Genomic DNA, 23078 nt, shown 5'->3' with positions numbered 1-23078 from the left:
CAGGTGGTGGCTTAGGTAACCAGACAAAGTCTGCTAATGTCTCCTCCCCAAAAATGAGCTTTTTAATCAACATTTTGTATCCGTTTTATCTACATTTTGGATAAGAGAAGCACAGAGCTGACTCCAGAGTGAGGAAAACATGGGTTTAAGTCCCACTTCTGACACATAGCAGCTGCGTGACCTTGGGCAAGTCACATAACTAACCTCACAGTGCCCCCAGTCAACATTCTAAGGCTATAAGTTGAAGAACAGGTGTCAATCTGCATTGGTAGAGGGAGTTTCTTTATTGGGAGTTCCTTATGCCAATGAAGAAAGAGACTAAACAGCTTTTTGTCGCTGCTGTTGTTTTTCAGTCATGTCCAATTCTTCATAACCCAATTTGGAGTTTTCTTGGCAAAAATAATGAAGTGGTTTGCCATTTCTTTCTCCAGCTTATTTTATAGATGAGAAAACTAAGGCAAACAGGGTTAAGTGACTTGCCCAGAGTCACACAACTAATAAGTGTCTGAGGCCAGATTTGAACTCATGAAGATGAGTCTTCCTGATCCCAGGCTTGGTGCTCTATCCACTGCAGGCACCATGTAGCATACAATAGCTTGTATGTCCTTATATGTGAACATGCTATGTCCTCTAATAGAATACAAACGCCTTGAGGACAGGCATCATTTCATTTTTGTCTTTATATCCCCACTAATGTGTCCGAGACATTGAAGGCGAGTAATGCATGTTTGTTCATTGATTGTAACACAAAAATCAATTCAACAAGACTTTCTCATGTGCTTACAGTGTGCCAGGTGCTATGGTCAGCGAAGAAAGGAAAGGAGGAGGAGGAAGAGGAGAAAAGTTGAGGAGGCAAGAATCAAATGGGATTTTAATTTTGTGCAATTAAAGATCATAAGAAAAAAAGTTCTACTAACTCCAAGTTTAAGTTTATTTTACTGTTCTCAAAATGAAGCAGCTTCTTTAAAAAATTCAACCTCTCTTCTTGAAGACATTAGAGATTTTTACTAATTCTTCAGAATTCCATCTCTCTCTAAGCTCTAAGAACTTCTAAGATCATCCCTGATTTAGAAATGCCTGTAGTTGCTCTTTTTCGTAAAATCTGTATAATCCATATCTGATATTCTTTTGATGAGAGTGGAACAAATATGAATTACTCAGGGGGCTTTTGGGGGTTTACTGTGTTTTTGCTCCTGCGGATACAAAAATCCTCACTTCACATTATTGCTATGGAAGTAGTGTGCTCTTATACTTGTGAGTCTATAAAATCAATGAAAATTAAGTTTTTAAATGAATATATGTAAATACACTTACATAGAGAATCCAATTGAAAATGGGATGCCCAAATGATTTTCCTGAAATGCCAGCAGAGGCATGCTAACAGAACCCCTGTCATCTGCCTAATACTATGTTATTGGTCCCAATGCAGAATACAAACTGTTTCCTTGGGAATGACAGTTTTAATATGTCCAAACATGCTCTCAGCATCATCATACAGTTAATTTCACATTTAAAAAAGATCAAAAGTCTTCCAAACTACAAAAACTCTGTGTTTTTTCATGCTCATTAAATGTTCAACCAGAAAATCGAAATATATTGGCCATCCTCCTACCTGCAAATAGGAACTAAGTCACTCACTTAACAAAGGAGAGTTCACTAAGGAAACACCTAATAATGTTAAGTATTCCCTTTCCTCATGTAGAATAGAACCAATTAACCTTCCATCTTTATGTAAATTACTCAATGGCTACTCCTAACTAAATGAATTTAGCTTTTCACCGTTTGCTTTATAGACTTTGAAGAATTTTTTTAATTAGGAAGAAAAATTATTTCTAAGCAATTCTAGGACACTGAAAAAAATCAATAAAAAAAAAACCACAGGACTATAAAAAAAATGAATTATTCTTCTCAAATAATTATCCTTGTTAGAGCCAGAGGAAAAGGTCTTTAATTCAAATATGTAATTATTTTGCCTTTCCAGGATATTGGAATCATCATATTTTAAGGTATATTTTAAAGATAGGGAAAAGCCTTAAAAGTTGAGCTGACCTAGTCATGGGGTTAATAGCAGAAACTGGACTGGAATCCAGGTCTTAATTTTTTTTTCTACTACTCCATCCAGCCTTTCCATTTGCACATTTGCAGAGTGGGGTAGGGAGGTCTAGACTCAGGAAGATTAAAAAAAAAAAAAGATGTACCTAGCAAGTCAGGGAGACTTCTTTGTACTCTGAAATAATTTACATATCTATTTCCTAATTATGTGAAATATACACAGATGTAGATGTCACTGAGAGTTTCCCCATCTGTTTTACATAAGACAAAAACACAGTCCTGGCAAAGCAAACCAAAGTATTGAGAGTTAAACATATATGTACATAAAGGCAAACTTACATCTACGTGGAACCAAAGGCCGTATCTGGCGCAGATATCTGCTATTTCATCTAGAGGATCAAATGCCCCCAGCACAGTTGTCCCACAGGTGGCACTGACGAGGAAAGGGGCCGCTCCCTGCAAACAAGTCACAGAAACAGAAAACCCGTGAGGACGTCAATGGCACCATGACGCACATTCTGTAGTGGTGACACATTACTGAGCAGTCGTATAAAGTCTTCATGGTCAGAAAGAGAATGGGCCCAGCGGAGTACATGATTGTGTGTGATTTCTTTGGAACATCTTCTGAGACATCCCCCTCCCTCCCAACCCTCCCCATCTGATGATATCCAACGGAGACTTTAAATCTCAACTCCCATGTCATTCATCCAAGATGCTTTACCTAATCCCTTTCATTGGTGCTAACCTCGTCTTCCCTCTCTCATCTACTTATTTAATTCAATTCAATAAACTGTAAACATTTTCTACATGCAAAGTTAGAAACAGTTTGCTAGATAGTTCCTTCCAGAGCCAGAAAGATCTGGGTTCAAGTCCTGTTTTTGACACATACTGGATGTGCGCTTCCGGTCAAGTTACTTAACCTTGCTATGCTTCCAGGCCCCTCTCTAAGGCAATAAGTTGAATGGTGGCTAAACAATAGTGGTAGAAGGTATGTTCTCACTCAGATCTCACTATAGGAATGAAAACACAGGTTAAAAAAATACAAGACCCCATACCAGAAGTCAGAGCTACAAAGACCCAAAAAATGCCCCCAGAGTCTTTGTCCTCAATGAGCTTACATTCTACTGATTTTTTCCCTAGAGTAGTGATTTAATTAGTGTAGAAAACTCCCCATGTAAGGAAACTCTCTCTCTACCAATTCACATAAATAAGTAAATGTTCAGTAATTTATGATGTAATGCTTGGTCAGCTTCACAATCAGGATTATATGAGTTCAGGCTCTGACTCTGACAAATAATGACAGTATCACCCTGAGTAAGTTAAACTCTATTTACCCCATGTGACTTTGTACTTTAGCTATTTTATATGTGTTTTTTCCTCCCATTAGACTGTAAAATTCACATGTACAGAGACTGTGTCTTATCTAAAATTTACATCTCATCTAGCACCTGAGATAGCGTTCTTCACCCAGCTGGTGTATAATGTGTTGATTAATTAAAATGTTCAATTTAGAGACAATAATTACTTGGAATTTTTTCAAAATCTGACTTTTCCATCTCCAAGTGACATCTTGTCATTAGTAATACTTAAGGGGGTAAAAATTAGTAATCTGGCACTGCCTGACAATGAGTCATGCTTTTTTTTTTAACTAATGTTTCCTTTGCATATTTTCTCTCCATCAAGTCAAGAAACTAAGTCTTCAAACCAAATGGGAGACAAACATTGGGTTCTCCTACTCCTTACTATGGAATGGATCTGAACCTCTGCCATGCTTCCTCATTTATGTCCTTAAAACTGATAGGAGCCCAGCAGGAAAACAGTGACTGGGCTTTTGCTCATCCTTAGCTAGATCTTCTGCGAGATTATCTGGACGTGAAGTTTGTGTTTCATTCTTCTGGAATCCATCAAAATGGCAGCTGATCATCAAAGGACTTGGGAAGCTTTCAACAGATTTTCTGCTCCTTACATAAGATGGAGATGACAGGAAGTCTTCAGAAAGCTAACATTAGAATAAGAAGCTATTCCAAAAGGAAGCTAATATTGCAAGCTGTAGAAAGGAGAATGGCAAAAGAAAGGAAGGTAATCCAATGAGAATATGGAACTGATGAAAATAAGGTTTCAGAGGCACCACCTAGGTGGCTCAGTGGATAGAGTACTGGGTCTAGTGTCAGGAAATTATTGTTGTTGTCATTTGGTCATTTCAGTTGTGACCAACTCCTCATGGAGTGGTATCTTTCTCCAGCTCATTTAACAGATGAGGAAACAGAGGCAAACAGGATTCAGTGACTTGCCCAGCGTCACAGCTAGTACGTGTGTGAGGCCATATTTGAACTCGGGTCTTCCCTATTCTAGTGCTGGCATGCTATCCACTGTGCCAAACAGCAGGGTAGTTTTACATGGAATAGAGCAAAGAACAGAGCAATTCATTTAGGCCACTTCTGAATCATATCTCTAACTGGATATGCAAACAAAATTCTAAGAGTAACGTGAAAACATGAATGGCAGGTGACACATACCTGCTAAAGAAAACATGTGGTGGAAAAGGGTTCCTGACAGCTGTGTGAGACAGCTGTGACAAATGGAATCAATCAGTAGCTAATGATTCAGCAGAGAAATGAGCCTGTCAATTGTGGAATCCCTGGGGAGACACAGGCTTGGAGAATTCTTTTCCTCCATCCTCTAGAAGTTGCCAAAAGATTCCTTCTTCATCATTTGTAGCCACAGCAAAAGATTTTTACAAAGAAGCTGGCCCTGTGAAAGTCAACTGGATCCACACCCATTTTATAAAAGCTAAAAAAAGGATGATCTGCTGAAAATGGCAATTTCCAAGTCAGAAAGACTTTGGGCTTCATCACGATGAGAAGACAATACTTGTTTTGTTTTTCCCGTCACCCAATTAACATATGAGTCCTTTCTCCTTGGAATCTCTGGCTCACTCCAATTCCAAGGAAAGCTGCTACTCAGGTGCTACTTATTCTGCATGGCCTTTCTTGATCCCAAGTTGGTAGTGCCATTTCCCCATCACAATTCATGCATACACACATACATACATACACACATAATACACATATGTATATATGTGTGTTATATTGTTATATGTATATATGTACACATACATATATATGAAATTTACCTACATGTATTATTTTCCCTAATAGAATATAAGCACCTAGAGGGCAAGTATTAGTTCGCTTTTAATTTTGTATTCTCAGCAATTAGTATAATGCCTGGAACATAGCAGGCACGTGCTTACAAATGAATGAACGATGATTGCACATACATAAATGATATCAGATTCCTTACTGACTTATAGTGGGGGGAGGGATGGAATTTGGAACTAAAAAATTTTTTTAAGTTTAAAAAATTGTTTTAACATGTAATTGGGGGGAAATATTATTTTTTAAAAAGCCAAATGAATGATTTGCTTAAACCTCCAAACCCAACCCAACTGGAAGAACTAGGAAGTGAACCTTTCAAATTTAGATGGAAGGAATGGGATATACTCCAGGGAAGCCTCTTCTCTGGCATGGAAAGATTCAAGTCAAAGGCTGAGAAGTACTTCTGCCTAAAGCCAAAAGATCCCAGTAAAAGAACTACTCAGAGCAAGCTGTGGCTAGAAAGATGCTTAGAAAGGAAAGGTAGAAGGAAAAAAAAAAGAGGCACATATCCCCCCTCTCCACTGCACTTAAAACACAGTCTAGCCATTTTTTTTGTTCAATGTTGTTGAACTCAGTAAAAACAAATGAACAAAAAAAGCCCTTCTCTCCCAATCTACTCACATTTTCTAGCCCCGTCAGCTTTTAGATGACATGAGTGAGTCTTCATTAAAGGGAGTCGTGGAGATGGAGCTGGGCTTGAAGTGAGGAGGGGGTAGATTTGAATCCTGCCTCACTTACTAGCAATGTGACCCCAGGCAAGTTAATTAACTGCTCAGAACCTCAGTTTTGCCATCTGTAAAATGGGGGAAATAGGCACATTTACCTTAAAAGGTTTCTGAGACACAAGTGAAATAATCTACATAAGATGCTTCGCATTAGTATGACAGCTGTTAAGGCTCATTCATTTTGAAGATCCTCCATGGAAGAGGAGCCTTAGCAAAGGCTATGATTCACACAGTTAACGCCTGCCTCCCAAATGGAAAACTAGCATTTCACTCAAGATGAAAAGAGCTTTTGATATTGGGGGAGGGGTGTAGGCATCATCAGGCGACTTTCAAATCCACTTGTCATTTGAGTTTTAAAAATAAACGTAACATAAATGAAGATCAGAGCATGCATATCTACAGCACAAAGATGAAATAAAGATAAGGGTTTTTGGTTGTTCTTCATGTAAATTAAAAAAATTTCAATGCATTCAAACCAAACAGATTTTGTCAAAATGTGGCCTGCTGACACAGGAGTTTCTTAAAAAAACACTGCTCATTAGGGCAGGTAAGGAAGGACCTAGTCTCTGTTAGACCTTACAATCCAGGGCAGGCTAGCGGGCTGCTCTGCCCACTAAGTACCCTGGCGCTCTCATTTTTTCCTGTGGTCCCACCTGACTTGCCTACATCCTTCATGCCTACCTATTGATAAGACATCTGAGAGCACCTCTGCAGCTCCGCTGGCAAGTGGGGCTTGGGGCAGAAGGGAAGCAGGATGCCTGCTTTTATGCTGAGGAAAGTCTTGTAGGTAGCTCTTGGTCCAGGAGAGAGATGGCTGGCATGGAGGACTAAGACTGCACCCACAAGTCAGGTCTAGGGCCATCTTGGCTGATACCTGACCAGGCAAGGGCTTCACTGCCCAGACACGGGAAAGGCAAACTTTACCAGGTTGAAAGGGGATCTTGCAGGAAGGGTGTTTGGTTAAGGGCTCTGCTTGGGGAAACAGTGCAGCCTGAGTGGGAGGCTGGGGAATTGATTAAATAAGTTCAATTCCTTTTCAAAGCAGCATGGGGCGGGGGGATGTTTGGTTTGGTTTTAGGCGGCAGGACTCTTGGAGGCAGGAGAGGTAGAGCACAGGGTGGGCTTTTGCAGGGCAGCAATATTTGTCCTCATGGTTTAGCACTAGGCAAGGACACAGAGAATGAGATTGTTTGTTTTTTAAATTGCCACACAGCTGGAACATCTGGACAGCTCCACAGAATATGGAGAGTCAGTGTGCTACACCTGTAAACAGAACATCTGGATGTGAGCGTACCTATTTTAATTTTCACATTCTGCCCTCTTTCTCTGGCCTGGAGAGGTGGCCTGAGCATTCATCCATGCTGATGTCTTTTGATACCCTCTCCTGTTTTCTCTCTCTTGTATACCCCACCACAAGCATCCATAGCCACACTGGCACACACATTTCCCCCCCCCCTTGCTCTCTCTCTCTCTCTCTCTCTCTCTGTGCATCTCTCTCTCTCTCTCTCTCTCTCTCTCTTGCTCTCTCTGCATCTTTCTCTCTCTCACCTCTTTCCTGGCTCGCTGGACTTGTTTCTCCAGTTCCTCAGGTATCATCTTACCTCTAAGGGACATAGATTTAAGATTTTCAGTTATTGTTTAATTAGATCATCCCCATCACTAGTGCCTTTCTGAAGCACAGATTCCTTCCCTCCCTCTCAGGAATATGTCCCAATACCTTGAGTCTGTCTCCACAAAGTAAATATTCTGAGTACCAATCCCAAGGAAAGATGCTGCCTTCTTCATAGAGTAATGGCTCTGAATTAGGGGGAAAAGGAGAGACAAATGGGAAACTGAGTCAGCAAGCTAGGAAAATAACATTACATTGATTCCTTAATAAGATTCATGGTGTGACCCTTGAACCCCATTTTCTTACTCCCTGAACAAAGAAAAGAGAACATTTTCCTTAAGATGCTTACATTCAACACTGCTAACTCTAGAGGAAAGAACCTGCATATGCAGCTGCCTCAAACGTTCTAACAGAGCGGCTGCTTACTCCTGTGGAGGGGCGCTGGCCTTTAAGAAGCTCATGTTCTACTGGAAAATGAATATGAATTAATAAAATACAATTAATAAACATCTAAAATGAGAGTTGGACTAGATCATCTTTAAAGAGTCTTCTGATTCAAAATTCCAAGTGCCTGTGGGCACCCATGGCCATTGTTCTCTAAGCAACAATAACTAACCTATCCATAAGTAGGAAGGAGTGTGTTCATGCCTGCTGTGCTCAGCTTGATGTATTTCCTTGACTGTGGTTATTTTTCTTTTTTTTTGGCAAGAGCATTTTTTTTCTTTTTGGCACTTTCTTATTTCCTTTTGCAAAAACAAATGTAGAAATAATACCACTGGGGAGGATGAGGCCATCCTACATATTCTGGTAAGCTGCCTTTATTTCCTCTTGTTACAAAAACAGCAGAATGCCCATTGACAAACAATCAGGTCCAAAGAAAAGTAATTAAGCTGCTGCAACATCGACCTGTATCAGTGCATGGTCAGAGGCACAGCCAGCTCAGGGGAGCTGCTGCCCACCCAAGGTTTGGGACCTCAAACAACAGCTATTGATTTCAGAGTGATAAATACTCGCCCACACCCCAGAACCTGCCTATTAGGCTCTCTGAAAAGTCTTGTGGGGCCACTGGGAAATGTCAGCCCACTCCAAACTCGGGAACCAGCAAGCCCACAGAATACCTAAAGTGGCAATCAGAATGCGGATGCCGGCAGAAGTGGAGGCTGAGCATCTGTACCCACGGGCAGACTAGACAGCAATGTCTAGTGGGGACAGATAAAAGTAGGGAAGAGCAGAGCTAGAGCAGTTCAGAGAAGCAGGGAAGAAAAGAAGCCCGGGAAAGGGGCTGGGGGGGTGGGGAGGAGAAGCACCTTGTAGATGTTTCAGGCATGCTTCGTTTGTATGCATAGAAAAACACACACGTACACACACACAAATGAGCTGGAGTTCAGAGAAAACAAATGCATTTAATGACAAAAGAATCACTCTTACCAACAGCATAAAGGAAAAGGAAAAACTTGCCCCAGTTCTCTCTCCATCCCCTCCCCCAGTTTTAGGAAACATGCAAAGACTCTCTGCAGACTTTCATTATTACTTTAAAAAATGGAAGCAACTAGAAGGAAGAGGGCGGTGAACTGAGGGCTTGCCATTCTGAATTCCATCAGAGAGAGTTTCTTAATAGAGTGTAAGCATCTTGAGGGCAAAAGTTATTCCATTTTTATATTTACATCCCTGGTATCTACCACAGCACCTGGCTCACAGTATGGGTTTGACAAGTGCTTGCTGATTAATTGATTGATGTCCTGATGGATGATGCAGCTGGGAGTGGGGAGACCCATTACCTCTAGCAGCACCTCACTTCCATTTTATGCTTACTCCTTCTGTTAGGAAGTTTTTCCCACCATCAAGCCTATATTTTTCTCTTTGCAGCTCCCTCCCACTACTTCCAGATCTGCCCTCTGGGACCAACAGGACACATCTAATCTCTCTTTCATATAATAGCGCTTCAAATGCTTGAAGGCAGTTGTCTTGTCCCCTTTCCCTTTCCCCCATACCCCAATCTTCTCTGGCCCTTCAATATATGAGAGATAGCATCTCTTAAATGTTTAACACAGACTTGTAAAGGAATCCCCTCTCCACTTCCAAAAATTAGCCATCTAGTCTTTGCTTGATGACCCCCAGTGAGGTAGAACCCATGACTTCCCAGGGCAGCCCATACCATATGGTACGGTTGCCCTAGTAGTTAAGAAGTTCTTCAAAAATTTTTTTCTTTAGAAAAGAAGTTCTTCCTTACATCAAACCTACATCTTCCTCTTTGGAATTTCTCTCCATTGGTTCCTGTTTCTGCCCTCTGGGGCCAGAATTCTCTTCCACATCAGCCCTCCAAATTTGAAGCCACTGACTTAGGTATTTTCTTCTGTATGCTATATGTCCTCAGGGCTTTCAATCAAACCTCACCCTTTCTCCAGGCCTTTTATTCCCTTCTGGGCACGTCTATCCTATTCATGTTTTCTCTAAACATATGAGGCCTGACCAGGGTAGAGTTAACACACTTTTGTGGATAAAGTCTTGGTGACCACCCAAAGCTAAGCAAGCTTTGGATTGTAATAAATGTGGGGAAGTGATATTGCTTTAAATATTTTTACTAAATTATGGAATCTGAATAATCTTTTGATCACTATCAATAGCTTAATGGAATCTCCAAGCATATTTGTAACCGGGGAAGATTTCAAAACATAGGCTGATACTGCTTTAATAAATGCTTTAATGACCAATTGATTCAACCCCAGTCATAAGATCTTAAGAGCTTAGATTTCGAGCTGGATGGGACCTCAAAGATCACCTAGTTCTACCCTTGCATTTTATAGATGAGGAAACTGAGGTCCTGAAAAGTAGTGACTTGTCAAATGTTACATAGATACTAAGTCAATGAATGGAGTCAACATTATCCAGTAGACTGGGCAGCGCCGTACAGAGAGGAGGAGGAATCTACTGAGAAATCACCATGGTGTCATGGAAAGGGCCTTCAACTGGCAACCAAGAGTTGCCAACTCTGCTATTGTCCAACTATCTTTATCTCAGGAAAGTTGCTTCCTATATCTGGACTTCAGTTTCCTCCTCTACAAAATGGGAGGCTTGAATGAATTTGGATTCAATGCAAGTAGCATTTATTTAGCACTTATGACATATAAGGAACTAGACGTATAAAGACAAAATAGAACAGTGCCTACTTTCCAAGAGTTTCCATTCTAGGTGGGCAATGGGATAAGAACAGCATCTTTACATTTAAATACATATCAAAGTGTTCCTTATACAACACCCATTTGTATGCGTTTACACTGGAGGTTCCCCATGCCTGCAATGCTCTTCCCCAACCTCCATCACTGAAAATCTCTAGTTACCTTCAAGATTTAGCTCTAATGACGGTTTCTCCATGAAACTTTCCCTCAGCTCCCTCCACTCCTAGCTGCCAGTGCTTTCCATCCCAAATTGCCTCGCTTCCATTTTGTGCCTATTTAGAAATGGGCATGTTGTCTCCTCTGGCAAGATGGGAAACTCGTTGGGGTAGGGACCATTGAGCAGTTATCTCTATGTCCTTGGCACCTCCTAGTGAATATTGCTAGTGCTTTTGACTGAAAAGCTCCTCTTGTTTGTGTATGATTCTGATCCCACAAAGCCTCAGTTTACCTGTAATGACAGAGTCTGAATGTTGTCCTGCTTGGGAAAGTAGCAGTGTGGAAAATAGCAATCTGTGCCAATAAGCACTAGCCCACACTCAGGGGCCTAGAAGACAACAGGGGAAGTTGAATACCCATCTCTTAGAGGGCTCCAGTGGATTGAATAGACTCCCTCATGTTCTTCCTTTCTTTGCAGCCTGGTTCTCACGGGATTCAGCAATTCTCAGATCCCATTGCAAATAGACTAGTGTGAGTTTAGGTCGTCAGGTGGGTACCAGCTGTAACACTGATAAGTATGAGTGGACCAATGTCAATTTTATAGCCTGAATACATTTTGTTGTGCAAGAAAGGGGAACAGAGCTCCACCTTAGAATGTCAATGTCAGGCCACGTGACTAAGGTGGCTACCCAGATGAGTTTTCCATCATCTGGCCTTGCTTGACTCCTCCCTTGAGCCACCTCCTCATAAGATACAAAGCACAGTAGTATGAGGTCTCTCATGCCATGGGACTCCATTCTTGCTCCCCCAAACCTTATATAAATTTTCCCTGGTTTACCAGAATTCCTAATTCTGGTTCTAAAAGAGAAAAACGACATATTAAAATAATAATAAAATAGCCACTTCTCAAGGCTGTTCTCTCAAAATGACATTCTTGAGAAAACTAGGTCCATTACCTCTCTCTGTTTTCTGTCTCTCTCCTGCTGGCAAGATGAACAAAGCATCTCTTCTGCCTTCCTTTGCATATAGGCCTTCTCTTGAGATATAAAAGTCATTTAGCCAATGTTTCACAATGGTATGGTGATCCAATTTCCTTTTACTCTGTTGAAATTTACTAGCACCACCTTTGTTTCTGAGCTTTCCCAGGCATATCCTTTATTCTCTCTTTCAATGGAGTTGCCTTTCCCTTTTCCAGAGTTATATGTCTAGGTTAGCTTAGGCAAGGTTTAAATACAATGAAGAAAGGGAAATTGAAAAAAAAAAAAAGGAGCCATTAACATATGTCCTACTTAGGATGGCTTTCTCAGGTTTAGAAACACCTGTCCAAATCCTGAAACAGATATTCTTAACCTTTTTGGTGTCATGGACCCCCTTTGACAGACTGATGAAGCCAAATGACCACTTCTCAAAAGAATATTTGTTGCCTACATTCCTAATTGAAGGAAAGGCTAAATTTCAGTTAGAGGTTAATGAAAATAAAGATGCAATTTTTTTCCCATCCAAGTACAAGAGCCCCCTGAAATCTATCCATAGATACCTTGGGGGTCTAGGGACCTTTAGTTAGGAATTCTTGCCTTAGATTTTGCTAGTTAGATCTTGATTCTGCTCTTTCCCCTGTCCATCAATAGCATTCAGGGGAGGGGGACATGGGTATTAGAAAGGGAAAGGACTCAGAGATGAAATCTAGAGGAAGAAGGAGCACCTTCCTCCAGACACCCAAAACTTCTTTTCACATCTCCTTGGGAAACAACTCACGTTTCCCAAACATCTATGTTTTGTCACTGAAGAAAGACCCCCTGGAGAAGAAGCCCTTATTGCTATTGAAAACCAGTTTTAGAAACCCAGGACAAGTAGTCTAGTGAGTGCCTACAAGCTCTCATCTGTTCTTCCTTGTATGGCATGGAATGAACCAAAAGCAAAGGTCAGAATCTCCTGAGGAGATCAAGTTGAGGGAAGATAGTAAGGCTGGTTCCTACTGGCAACCTCCTATTGGGCACCTTGCCCTTTTCCAAAGGAAAGTAGCTTTTAGTTATAAAATAAAATAGCCAAGGGAGGTGGGAAAGTGGACTTTAGAATGAGTTCAGAGTGTCAGGTAACTATCTTCCTCATGTACTTGACAATGGCCTAGAGCTACTGTATGTAGAAGATGACCTTCAGAATGGGGGCTGGGTCAGAGAAGAGAAACTAGGAAAGGAAAGAAGAAATTCCATGGGAAAGAGTGGAAGGGAATTTTAAGAAGCCAGCCCCCCTTCTTCTAGGAAAGAGTAATCTTTAGCTATCCCAGGCAAAGCCTTCCCCTCTTAGTGTCACAGAATCAAAATTTAGAGGATTGTCTCTTCCAAGGGTTATCAGAATGTATAGGGGAGTTTTTAAAAAAATATCTTGATAACTATTTCAACATAATTTGCTTCCTTTGCAATACTATGTATTTAAAAAACATTATTTTGAGAAGGGGTCCATAGGCATCATCAGACTGACAAAAGGAGTCCATGACACATAAAAGGTTAAGAACCCTTGATCTAGATCAACTCCCTCATTTCTACAGATGAGGAAACTGAGGACTGGGGAAGATTAGTAATTTATCTAAGGTCACACAGAGAAGTAAAGAGAAGAGGAAGAATTTGAACCCAGGTCTTTTTACTATAATGGCAGAAGCCCACGTCACCAGTCAGCATCCTTTCTTCTTCTAAGCCTCTCCATCCAGATAGATAACCCAATCTAGTTCCTGGCAGCAGCCAGGTACCAGTCCCCAGGTCATTATCCTTTCTTTCTCAAGAACTGCAACCATGGCTCACAGTCTTCTTCTCTGCTCCAACCGCTGCCCTCATACTTAGGTACTTCAATATGCACATTGGTATCACATCAAGAAAGGCAATATGGCACTGCTGTCAGTAAGACATGGATTCAAATCCCACTTCAGATACTGACAAGTTAGTTAACCTCTCCTGGCCTCCATTTCTCAGATGAAAAATGAATGGGTTGTAATAGATATCCTCTAAGCGCCTTCCAGGTTTAAATCAATGGCCCCATGAGCCTTTCCCAGTTCACCAAATTCCTCAATTCCCATGACTTTCACCCTCACTTTATCTCAGCCACACACAGGGGTGGTCATCCTTGGATTTTTACATCACCTATAAGTGTTCTACTTCCAGGACCAGGAATTCTGAAATTCCTCTAAACATAAATTCTCCTCTAAGCTTCTATCACTGCTCTGAGTCTCATTCCTCCAAAGCTTATTGATTCATCTTTATTATTATGGCTTCCATCTCCACCATTCCTCAGCCTTCTCTAAGGCCATCGCCCCTGCTCTGGCTTCACTTTCCTGCTCTCCCCATCTTGACTCTATAGTTCATCAGTTCAGTTATACACAGCCCTCTATGTTCAAATCTCTTGCTCTCTTATCCAATCACCACTTATACTTGACCAAACTTCAACTTTCAGTTACCCCCTCTGTTCACCTTTTCTGCTTTTACTCATGTGCTACTCAATGGTGTTGGAAGCTGCATAACCATATTGATGGGGTCCACTATAAATTAATCTTATTTTATTTTACCTGGGCCTTCATTGTAGCAAAGTAATGCTTCTACTCCTCCCTAATAGACTTTCACTGTATCATGTACACCCACAGTGACTGTTCCAAAACTACTCTTCCCTCCTTGGCACCTCCAAATCATTCTTTCCTTCTTTCCCTCCAGCAGAATATCTTACTTGGTACCTCACTGACTAAACAAAGGCCATTTGCCATGAACTCCTTCTTTACAACTATTTTTCATCTAAAAAAATCCTCCTCTCTCATCCTTCCTTCTTATGTCTTATAAAGAGATAGTCCTTCTTCTTGACAAGGCCAATGCCTCTACTTGTGCCCTTGATCTTGTCCCCTTCTATTTTCTCTAGCATCTTGACCCTTACACTCATTCTCTCCTCTCTAATTCTTAGTTTCTCCTAAGTATCTGGCTTTTTCCCTTTTGCATATAAATGTACCCAAGTCATCATCATCTTCAAAAAAAAGTCTCATTTGACCTTACTAGCTCCTCAGGCTATCATTCCACAACTGTCCTCCATTTCACAGCCAAATTTCAAGGAAATAGCCATCTAAACTCATTATTTCTAGTTCTTTTCTTATTTGCATCTCATCACCTTGCAGTCTGGTGTCCAACACTACTCACTTGAAACTACTTTCTCCAAAGTTCCAGTGGAACATTTATGGGTGACATTAAGATAAAGGGTGTGGCCATCCCTTGCACCTGGCTGAGGGAGAGTGAAGGTCAACATCATGGGAGCTGAGGAATTTGATTAAGAGTAATCTTGTAATTGCCAAATCTGCAAGCCTCTTATCAGTCTGCATCCTGTTTGACTTCTCTGTACATGATGCTGTTGGCCAACCCCTCTCCCAGGTACTTTCTACTTCCTGGGTTCTTATGGTACAGTATAATCCCTTCTTGTTTTCCTCCTACTTGCCTGGCCACTCATTTTCAGTCTTTTGTTAGATTAATATCCATACCCTGCTTCCTAAGTGTGGGTTAAAACCAGGGTTCTTACCTAGGCCCTCTTCTCTTTTCTTTCAGGTATTAATCAGCTCCCCAGGCTTCAACCACCATCTTTATGCAGATGTTTCCTGGATCTACAGCATATACCCAGCCCTAATCTTCTTCCAAAGCTCTGAGTCTCATCTCCAAGTGTCTATTGAACATTTCCTTGCCATATCCTCTAGACATCTTGAATTCAACATGTGAAAAATAGAACTCATTATCTTTCCCCTCAAGCCCTCCCCTCTTCTTAGCTTCTCTGTTTCTGTTGAAGACATCATTATCCTTGCAGTCTCCCAAGTTCACAAATTAGGAGCCATCTTTGACTCTTCATTCACACCCACCTCTATATCCAAGTCTCGTCAATTCTATTTCTATACCATCTCTTTTGTGTCCATTCTCTTCTGTCCACTCACAGGGCCACCATCTTAGTCTAGACCTTCACCATCTTTCGTCTGTCATTGTAACAGCTTCCTAATTTATCTCTCTAACTATAGTATCTTTCTTCTCCAATCTGTCCTCCACGTAGTGGCCAAATTGGTATTCTAAAAGCACAAGTCTGACCATATCATTACTTTGCTTAAGAAACTCCAGGGGCTCCCTCTTGCTTCTAGGATGACAACATGCTCTGTTTAGCAATTAAAGTCCTTCATAATCAGGCTTTAGTCTACTCTTTGGGGCTTACAGCATAGTTCTCTCTTGGATATGCAGTATGTACCAATCAGATTGGTCTATTTGCTATTTCTACGCAACATTCCATTTCCTGGGGCAGCTAGCTGGCGCAGTGGATAGAGCAGCAGCCCTGGATTCAGGAGGATCTGAGTTCAAATACAGCCTCAGACACATAACACTTACTAGCTGTGTGACCCTGGGCAAGTCACTTAACACCATTGCCTAACCAAAAAAAAAAAAGAAACCATTCCATTTCCCACCTCCACACTTTTGCAGACTGTCCTCTAGGCCTGGAATGCTTTTCTGGCTCAACTCTATTGCAACGAACCCTTATCTTCCTTCAAGATTCAGCTCAGATTTCACTTCCTATTCCCTTGTTAGCTATAAACATGCCCTCCCATGGAGAAATTACTTTGTATTTACTTTTTTTACATTTTTATTTACCTAGTTGTATTTATATTGCTCTCACCCAATAGAATATAAGTTCATTGTGGGTAAGCCCTCTTTTGGGTTTGTCTTTGCATCTCCATTGCCTAGCACACAGTAGATATTTAAGAAATACTTGTTGAGTGGATGAAGAGTACAAGTCTCCCCAATAATTGGATTCTTTTCCCTCCAGTTCCCTGGAGAATAGCTTAGGCTCAAAATCAGAGCTATCTGTATGAAAGTCAAAGGTGCTGCCATTTGCATTTGGCACAGAGTCTATTAATCCCCAAGGGAACCTGAGAATATGAGCAGCACAGCCTGGATGTGTCACCACAGATCCTATTCTCAGCCCTCTGAAATCCCATTAATCAGGTGCTCAAGGAAGACACTGCCCAGAGAGAGAATGTGCTGTCTTTTAAATTAAATTTTCCCTTTCTTGAAAGAGAATTTTAGAGCCTAGCTATAAATTTACTAGCCACTTCAAATAAAGGTGATGCACAGTGTGTATAAAAGCGTGTGTCGTGTGTGTGTGTGTGTGTGTGTGCACATGTGTATACATGTGGTATCCATGCTCACGTGTGATCTTTGGGATTTTTTGAGTCTGCTATTAAAATTCTTTCTATACCCAATGTTGATAAAAATAGTGATCTTTATCACATCCCATTATTTTGGTCATCCGTTATTAATACACAGCTATAATAAGTCATACAGTAATAGCCTTGAGAATCAACCTGCACTATGAAACATAACTTTTTAGAAAATAGTCTTGGCCCTGGGGCAATGACTTTACCTCTGCTGATGTGAAAAGGACCAGTCTGGGCAACCCAGAGAGTCCCTTCTCCTTAATCTCAGGACAGTATTTGTATCGAGCCAAATTCATGGCATACATATTGGACACAGAACCACCTGTTAAAACAAAATGAAAAAACGTCTCTGAAGGTATCTTTTTTGACATTCAGCTCTTCTTAGCTACAGTTTCAGGCACCTTAGAAATAATTCCATGAATAAGCCATTAAGAGGACTGTGCCCTGGATCCCAAGTGACCTTGCCTGAGACCTGGGCTCCCCAGTGGCTACAAATTCTCCACTTGATTCCCATTTTAACAGGTCAACAACAGAGGTACCCAGGCCTTTGCTTCCTCATCCTGGAGTTCTAACCTATGAAGAGTTTCCCCTATATGGTTCTAACTCATTTTTTTTCTTTTTTTAAAATTTTTTTTTCCCAATTACTTGTAAAAAAATTTTAACATTTGTTTTTCAAACTTTCAAGTTCCAAATTCTCTCCCTCTCTCCCTACCATCCCCCTCACTGAGAGAGCAAGCAATGTGATATAGGTTATACATGTGTAGGCATGCAAAACATATTTCCATATTAGTCATGTTGTGAAAGAAAACCCAGACCAAAAAATTAACAAAAATAAAGAAAGTAAAGTAGAAGTATGTTTAAATCTGCATTCAGACTCCATCAGTGTCTTCTCTGGAGGTGGATAGCCTTTTGTTTATCATGAGTACTTTGGAATTGCCTTAGATCATTTAATACTGAGACCAACTAAGTCATTCATAGTTGGTTATCCTTACAATACTGATGTTACTGTGCATAATGTTCTCCTGGTTCTGCTCATTTCACTTTGCATCAGTTCATGTAAGTCTTTCCAGGGTTTTCTGAAACCTGCTCATCATTTCTTATAGCACAATAGCATTCCATTACATTCATATACCATAACTTGTTCAACCATTCCCCAATTGATGGACATCTCCTCAATTTCCAATTATTTGCCATGACACAAAAGAACTGTTATATATATTTTTTGTACAAATAGGTTCCTTTCCATTCTGAGGGGATCTTTTTGGGATACAGATCTAGTAGTAGTGTTTATTGCTGGATCAAAAGGTATGTACAATTTTATAGCCCCTTTGGGCATAGTTCCAAACTTTCTTTCTAGAATGGTTGGATGAGTTCACAACTCTACTAGCAATGTATTAGTGTCCTAATTTCCCACATCCCTGCCATTTGTCATTTTTTTTTGTCATATCAATCAATCTGATAGATATGAGGTGGTACCTCAGAGTTGTTTTAATTTGCATTCCTCCAATCAATAGTTATTTAGAGAATTTTTATATGACTATAAACAGCTTTGATTCCTTTATCTGAAAATTGCCTGCTCATATCCTTTGACCATTTATCAATTGGGGAATGACTTGTATTCTTATAAATTTTACTCAGTTCTCTGCATGTTTGAGAAATGAGGCCTTTATCAGAGTTTTCTGCTTTCTCTCCAGTCTTGGCTACATTGGTTTTGTTTGTGCAAAAAAAAAATTAAATTAATATAATCAAAATTATCCTTTTTCCATCCTCTACTGCTGTCTATCTTTTGTTTAGTCATAAGTTCTTTCCATAGCTAGCCTATTTCTGAACAAGTTCATTTCTCCCCAGTGTATGTGAACTTAGTGAATGGATGAGCCAGCTACTTGTCTCTCCTTCATTGTATTCATACACATGTGCATGCATGTGTATATGTATACGATTTAGAGTCACAATATAAATATCAACTTAAAAAAAAAAAACTCAGGACCTGTGATTTCATGGATAGAGAATACTCTTGGCGAGGAAATTTCCTCTAGCAATACAGCAACTGTTAGTCTCAGGGAATTGCCTGGGCCACTCAGAGGGTGAAGGATTTATAAAAGTCAAGCAGCCAGTATCTTTCTGACATAGGATTTAAACCCAGTTCTTCCCGACTCCCAGATTCAAGCTCTATCCACTACATCACACTGCAATCTACACACACCCACATGCAAACGCACACACACACATGTCCATAGTGGGGGTTGATTGGTTTTGAGGTCCACCTCTGACATGCCCTGAGGCTGGGCAGCCTCAGGGGTCTCTCTAAGACTCTAAGTTGGCCAATCCAGCACGTTTGCCAATCAGTTTAACAATCTGGATGGAGGGAGCTTCCGTACAAGTAGTATCTCAAACCAAGGAAATCCTAGGCCCAGACCAATTATCTACACATGCACATACACAGCGAAGCATCTATTATTTTATCAGTATGGAAAATTTCTAGTAAAAAATGGCAACAACAACTATAATAACTAATACTTTTAGAGTACCTGTTATATACCAGGCATTGTGATAAGTATTATCTCCTTTGATCCTCATGACAACCCTGTGGGGTAGATGCTAATGTTGCCTCCATTTTACAGAGGAGGTACCTGAGGCAGAGTTTAAGTGACTTGCCCAAGGTCACACAGATAGTAAGTATTTGAGACCAGACTTCCTGACTGAAGGCCCAGCCCTCTATCCACTGCCTCATTTGTAAAATAGTGATGATGTTACTTATTCTACCTTTGTTTAGGTATCTAAGTGGTGACAGTTTAAGTGACTTGCCCAAGGTCACCCAGTTAGTATCTGAAGCCACATTTGAACTCAAGTCTTCCTGACTCCAAGCACAGTGCTCCTAGCTACCTAAGGGTTTTGAATCACAGCTCTTCTTTTTCCAAGGGGGCTGCCTCAGATTATCTGAATTGCAGCCCAGGGTCACACAATGGTTAGATGTAAAATCTGAGCTCTTCATCCTGACTGAAGAAGTTCATCCTCACATAGGCAACTCCATCCAAGCTACTTCTAGACAGGCTTCACTTTCCTCCCCAGCTATCTCTCTTTGCCAATCACCTTCCCTTCCCCCTCTCCCTTCAACCCCACTTTTCAAATGATTGATCCTGGAAAGAGTGTCTCCATCTACTCCTCTACAGCTGTACTCCCTACCCATGTAATTTTCCAAACTGAAATGCCTTCCCCTGGCCACCAATCCCCTCTATGTATTGTCTCCTTCAATTAGAATGAACTCCTCAAGGGTAAAGTGTCTTTACTTTTGTATCTATCTCTTCAGCACTTAGCACAGGACGTGGCACGTTGCAAATGCTTAATAAATACGTTTTCACTCATGCATCCACTCATAGAAGGTTGAGGATGAGAGAGACAGGACCCCAACTCTTGGGAAGACAGACTTCATTCCATTCTGTGGGGTTACATGCATGGAAGCACACACAGCCGTCAATTTCAAGAAAGCTACAAGATCCGTCTTCGCCAAACAGCATCATTAACATTCAGCGTTTTGCATCAATGCCCAGTACACAAGATCTTGTTTTTAATATAAAAGATGAGAGTGACGTACTCTTAAAATGTCAGAAAAGGAAGGAAAAAGGCAATAACTCGTCTTTCTTACCTGGGTTAAATATGCCATCCCCTTCTTTCCAGCCAATGAATTCAATCATCTTCTTCAGAACAGCTTCTTCCACTAACAGAAACACTGGGGACACCTCATAGGTATAACTAGACAGGTATGAAAGAAGCTTTAATTCTACAAGTAGGGTCCAAATGTCCCTCTGCCTTCCCCAGCAATACATACAGACATGCCTGAAGGCAGCAGCTTCAATCATTCAGTCAAGTACCAACAGTTACACTCCTGTTCTTTCAGCAGAAAAAGGCAGGCTTGGATTTACTGGTCCTGAGTTGGTGTGGTTCTCAGGAAATTTCCCCTCCAGGATATGGAAATACACGAGCAATGAAGGCGTTATTCACATGTAGATAAATACTAGTGGCCAATGAGCCAAAGAAGGTTTGGAGACTTGAGTTACTAGTCCTTTGAGGCAGAAAACAGGAAATCAGGACGCTGTATTTAAAAGCTAGAAAGTCTGTTTTGTTCTGGACTTTCTTTTCAGCTCTACTTCTACCCTGGATCTTTCGGCAAAAGAGGGAACAAGAACAGGAGGGGTTATTGGCACTTGACGCTGAACCAATGCCTGTTCTGCTCTGCATAGATAGACCTTGGAGTTTGGTGAAGGAGTTATTTTTGCTACGCAAAGGTCTTTCCACCAAGGGGCTGTCAGTCTGTTCACACCTGAGTAGTCAACTCTCATGAGTTCACCTTCCCCCAAAACAAAACAAAAACCAAATGTACCACCTTGCTGGCCAACCTCATGGTGGTGATGGTTCAGCTAGGCTGTCCCTCAGGTGACCTACATACAGTAGATCACTGGGCTCATTTCTAAAGCCTTAGCAGCTTGTGAAAGGAGATAAAGGACCCCAGGCCTCAGAGGCCATCTAGTGAAACCCCCTTATTTTACAGATGAGGAAAACTAAGTCTCGAAAAGGTCATAGGATCATGGACACAGAACTGAAAGGGACCCTAAGACCATGTAGGGTCTTTCATCTTACACATGGGGAAACTGAGGCCCTATGAGGTTAAATGAATTGTCCAATGTCACCCTGGCACATCAGAAGTGGGGTGTGAACCTTAAAATTATAGATGCAAATACAGATCTGGAAATGCAAGTCAATAAATTAAATTAAAGCATACTTAAAATACTGCATCTCAGAGATTAGAACAAAAACGATGCCACCAACTTTATATTATGGAAATTCTGACTACGACATATTCAGAAATAGTCATGCTGGCAGTGTGATGAACACATTAGCAATCACTGAAGCCAATGAGAAAAATGAAAATTCATCTCAGTTATGAATGTCATTTGTGTGGATACAGGTATATAGAAATTTGTCTAATGTGTGTGTCTGTATCGTGTAAGATTCTTCTAGTATTTTTGTGTTGGTTTGTTTTAGAAGAAAATGGAAGACTCACTCTCTTATATTTTGAGAGGTCTGGTGGGGTATATATTGGATATAGCATGCTGTGGTTAGAGTCAGGAAGACCTAGGTCCAAATTCTGCCTCCGATTCTTACTAGTTATGTGGCCCTAGGCAAATCAGCTAACTTCCCTGGGTTTCAGTCTCCTCTTCTGTAAAATGGGCATGAAGATATCTGAAGTACTGACTCTACAGGGTTTTTGTGAGGTTGCTAATGATATTGTACATGTGAAGTGCTTTGCAAAATTTAAAGTAGTATATGAGTACCAGTTATTATTATTGTTTGTATCCCCTTCTTAGCCCAAACAGTCATAGGCATGAAGAAAGTGGGCAATAGAAAATTCATTATGGCTTTCCCACACCCCTTCACTCAGAGGAGCATGGGGCTACGACTTAAGAACTATTAAGAGATTCCAATAAGGAATACTAAGTCACGAAGTTGTTGTTGTTGAATCCTTTCAGTCATATTTGACTCTTCTTGACCCTATTTGGGTTTTTTCTTGGCAAAGACAATAAAGTGATTTGTCATTTCCTTCCCTACCTCGTTTTATAGATGAGGAAACTGAGGCAAACAAGGTTAAGTGACTTGCCCAGGGGCACATAGCTGGTAAGCGTCTGAGGCCAGAGCTGAACTCAGGATGATGAGTCTGCCTGGTTCCCAGACTAGCGCTCTATCCACTCTGCCATGTTAGCTGCCCAAGTCAGAAAGACCACTGTTCAATTCCTGACATACACAATGCTCACAGTGTGCCCATAGGCAAGTCATTTAATCTTTCTGTTCCTTAGTTTCCTCAAGTATAAAATGGGGGGTGGACTCAATGGTCTTTAGGATCCCTTCCATCTCTAGAGCTATGATTTTATGAAGTTTCAGCTGAGCCATTGATCTGTATCCATGGAGGGAGATTCCATATCATGAGTTCCCTATCAGTTA

At 40.8% G+C, this 23078-nt stretch overlaps 1 protein-coding gene across 1 annotated transcript in view; it reads right to left on the bottom strand.

The window, feature by feature from the left end:
- GADL1 (glutamate decarboxylase like 1) overlaps positions 1-23078 on the bottom strand; it is a 187053-nt gene that overhangs the window by 125227 nt on the left and 38748 nt on the right. Inside the window, exons 5-9 of the mRNA XM_020993432.2 lie at positions 20728-20834; positions 17291-17406; positions 7653-7732; positions 7484-7538; positions 2392-2508 (exon numbers count right to left, since the gene is read on the bottom strand). Coding sequence (XP_020849091.1) covers positions 2392-2508; positions 7484-7538; positions 7653-7732; positions 17291-17406; positions 20728-20834 — 475 coding nt within the window. The remainder of the gene's footprint in view (positions 1-2391; positions 2509-7483; positions 7539-7652; positions 7733-17290; positions 17407-20727; positions 20835-23078) is intronic.

This window comes from Phascolarctos cinereus, unplaced genomic scaffold, assembly GCF_003287225.1.
Source record: "Phascolarctos cinereus isolate Bilbo 61053 unplaced genomic scaffold, phaCin_HiC Scaffold_1;HRSCAF=81, whole genome shotgun sequence".
NCBI lineage: Eukaryota > Metazoa > Chordata > Mammalia > Diprotodontia > Phascolarctidae > Phascolarctos > Phascolarctos cinereus.
Note: the sequence above shows the minus strand (reverse complement) of the source record. Positions and strands in the feature narration are given on the sequence as shown.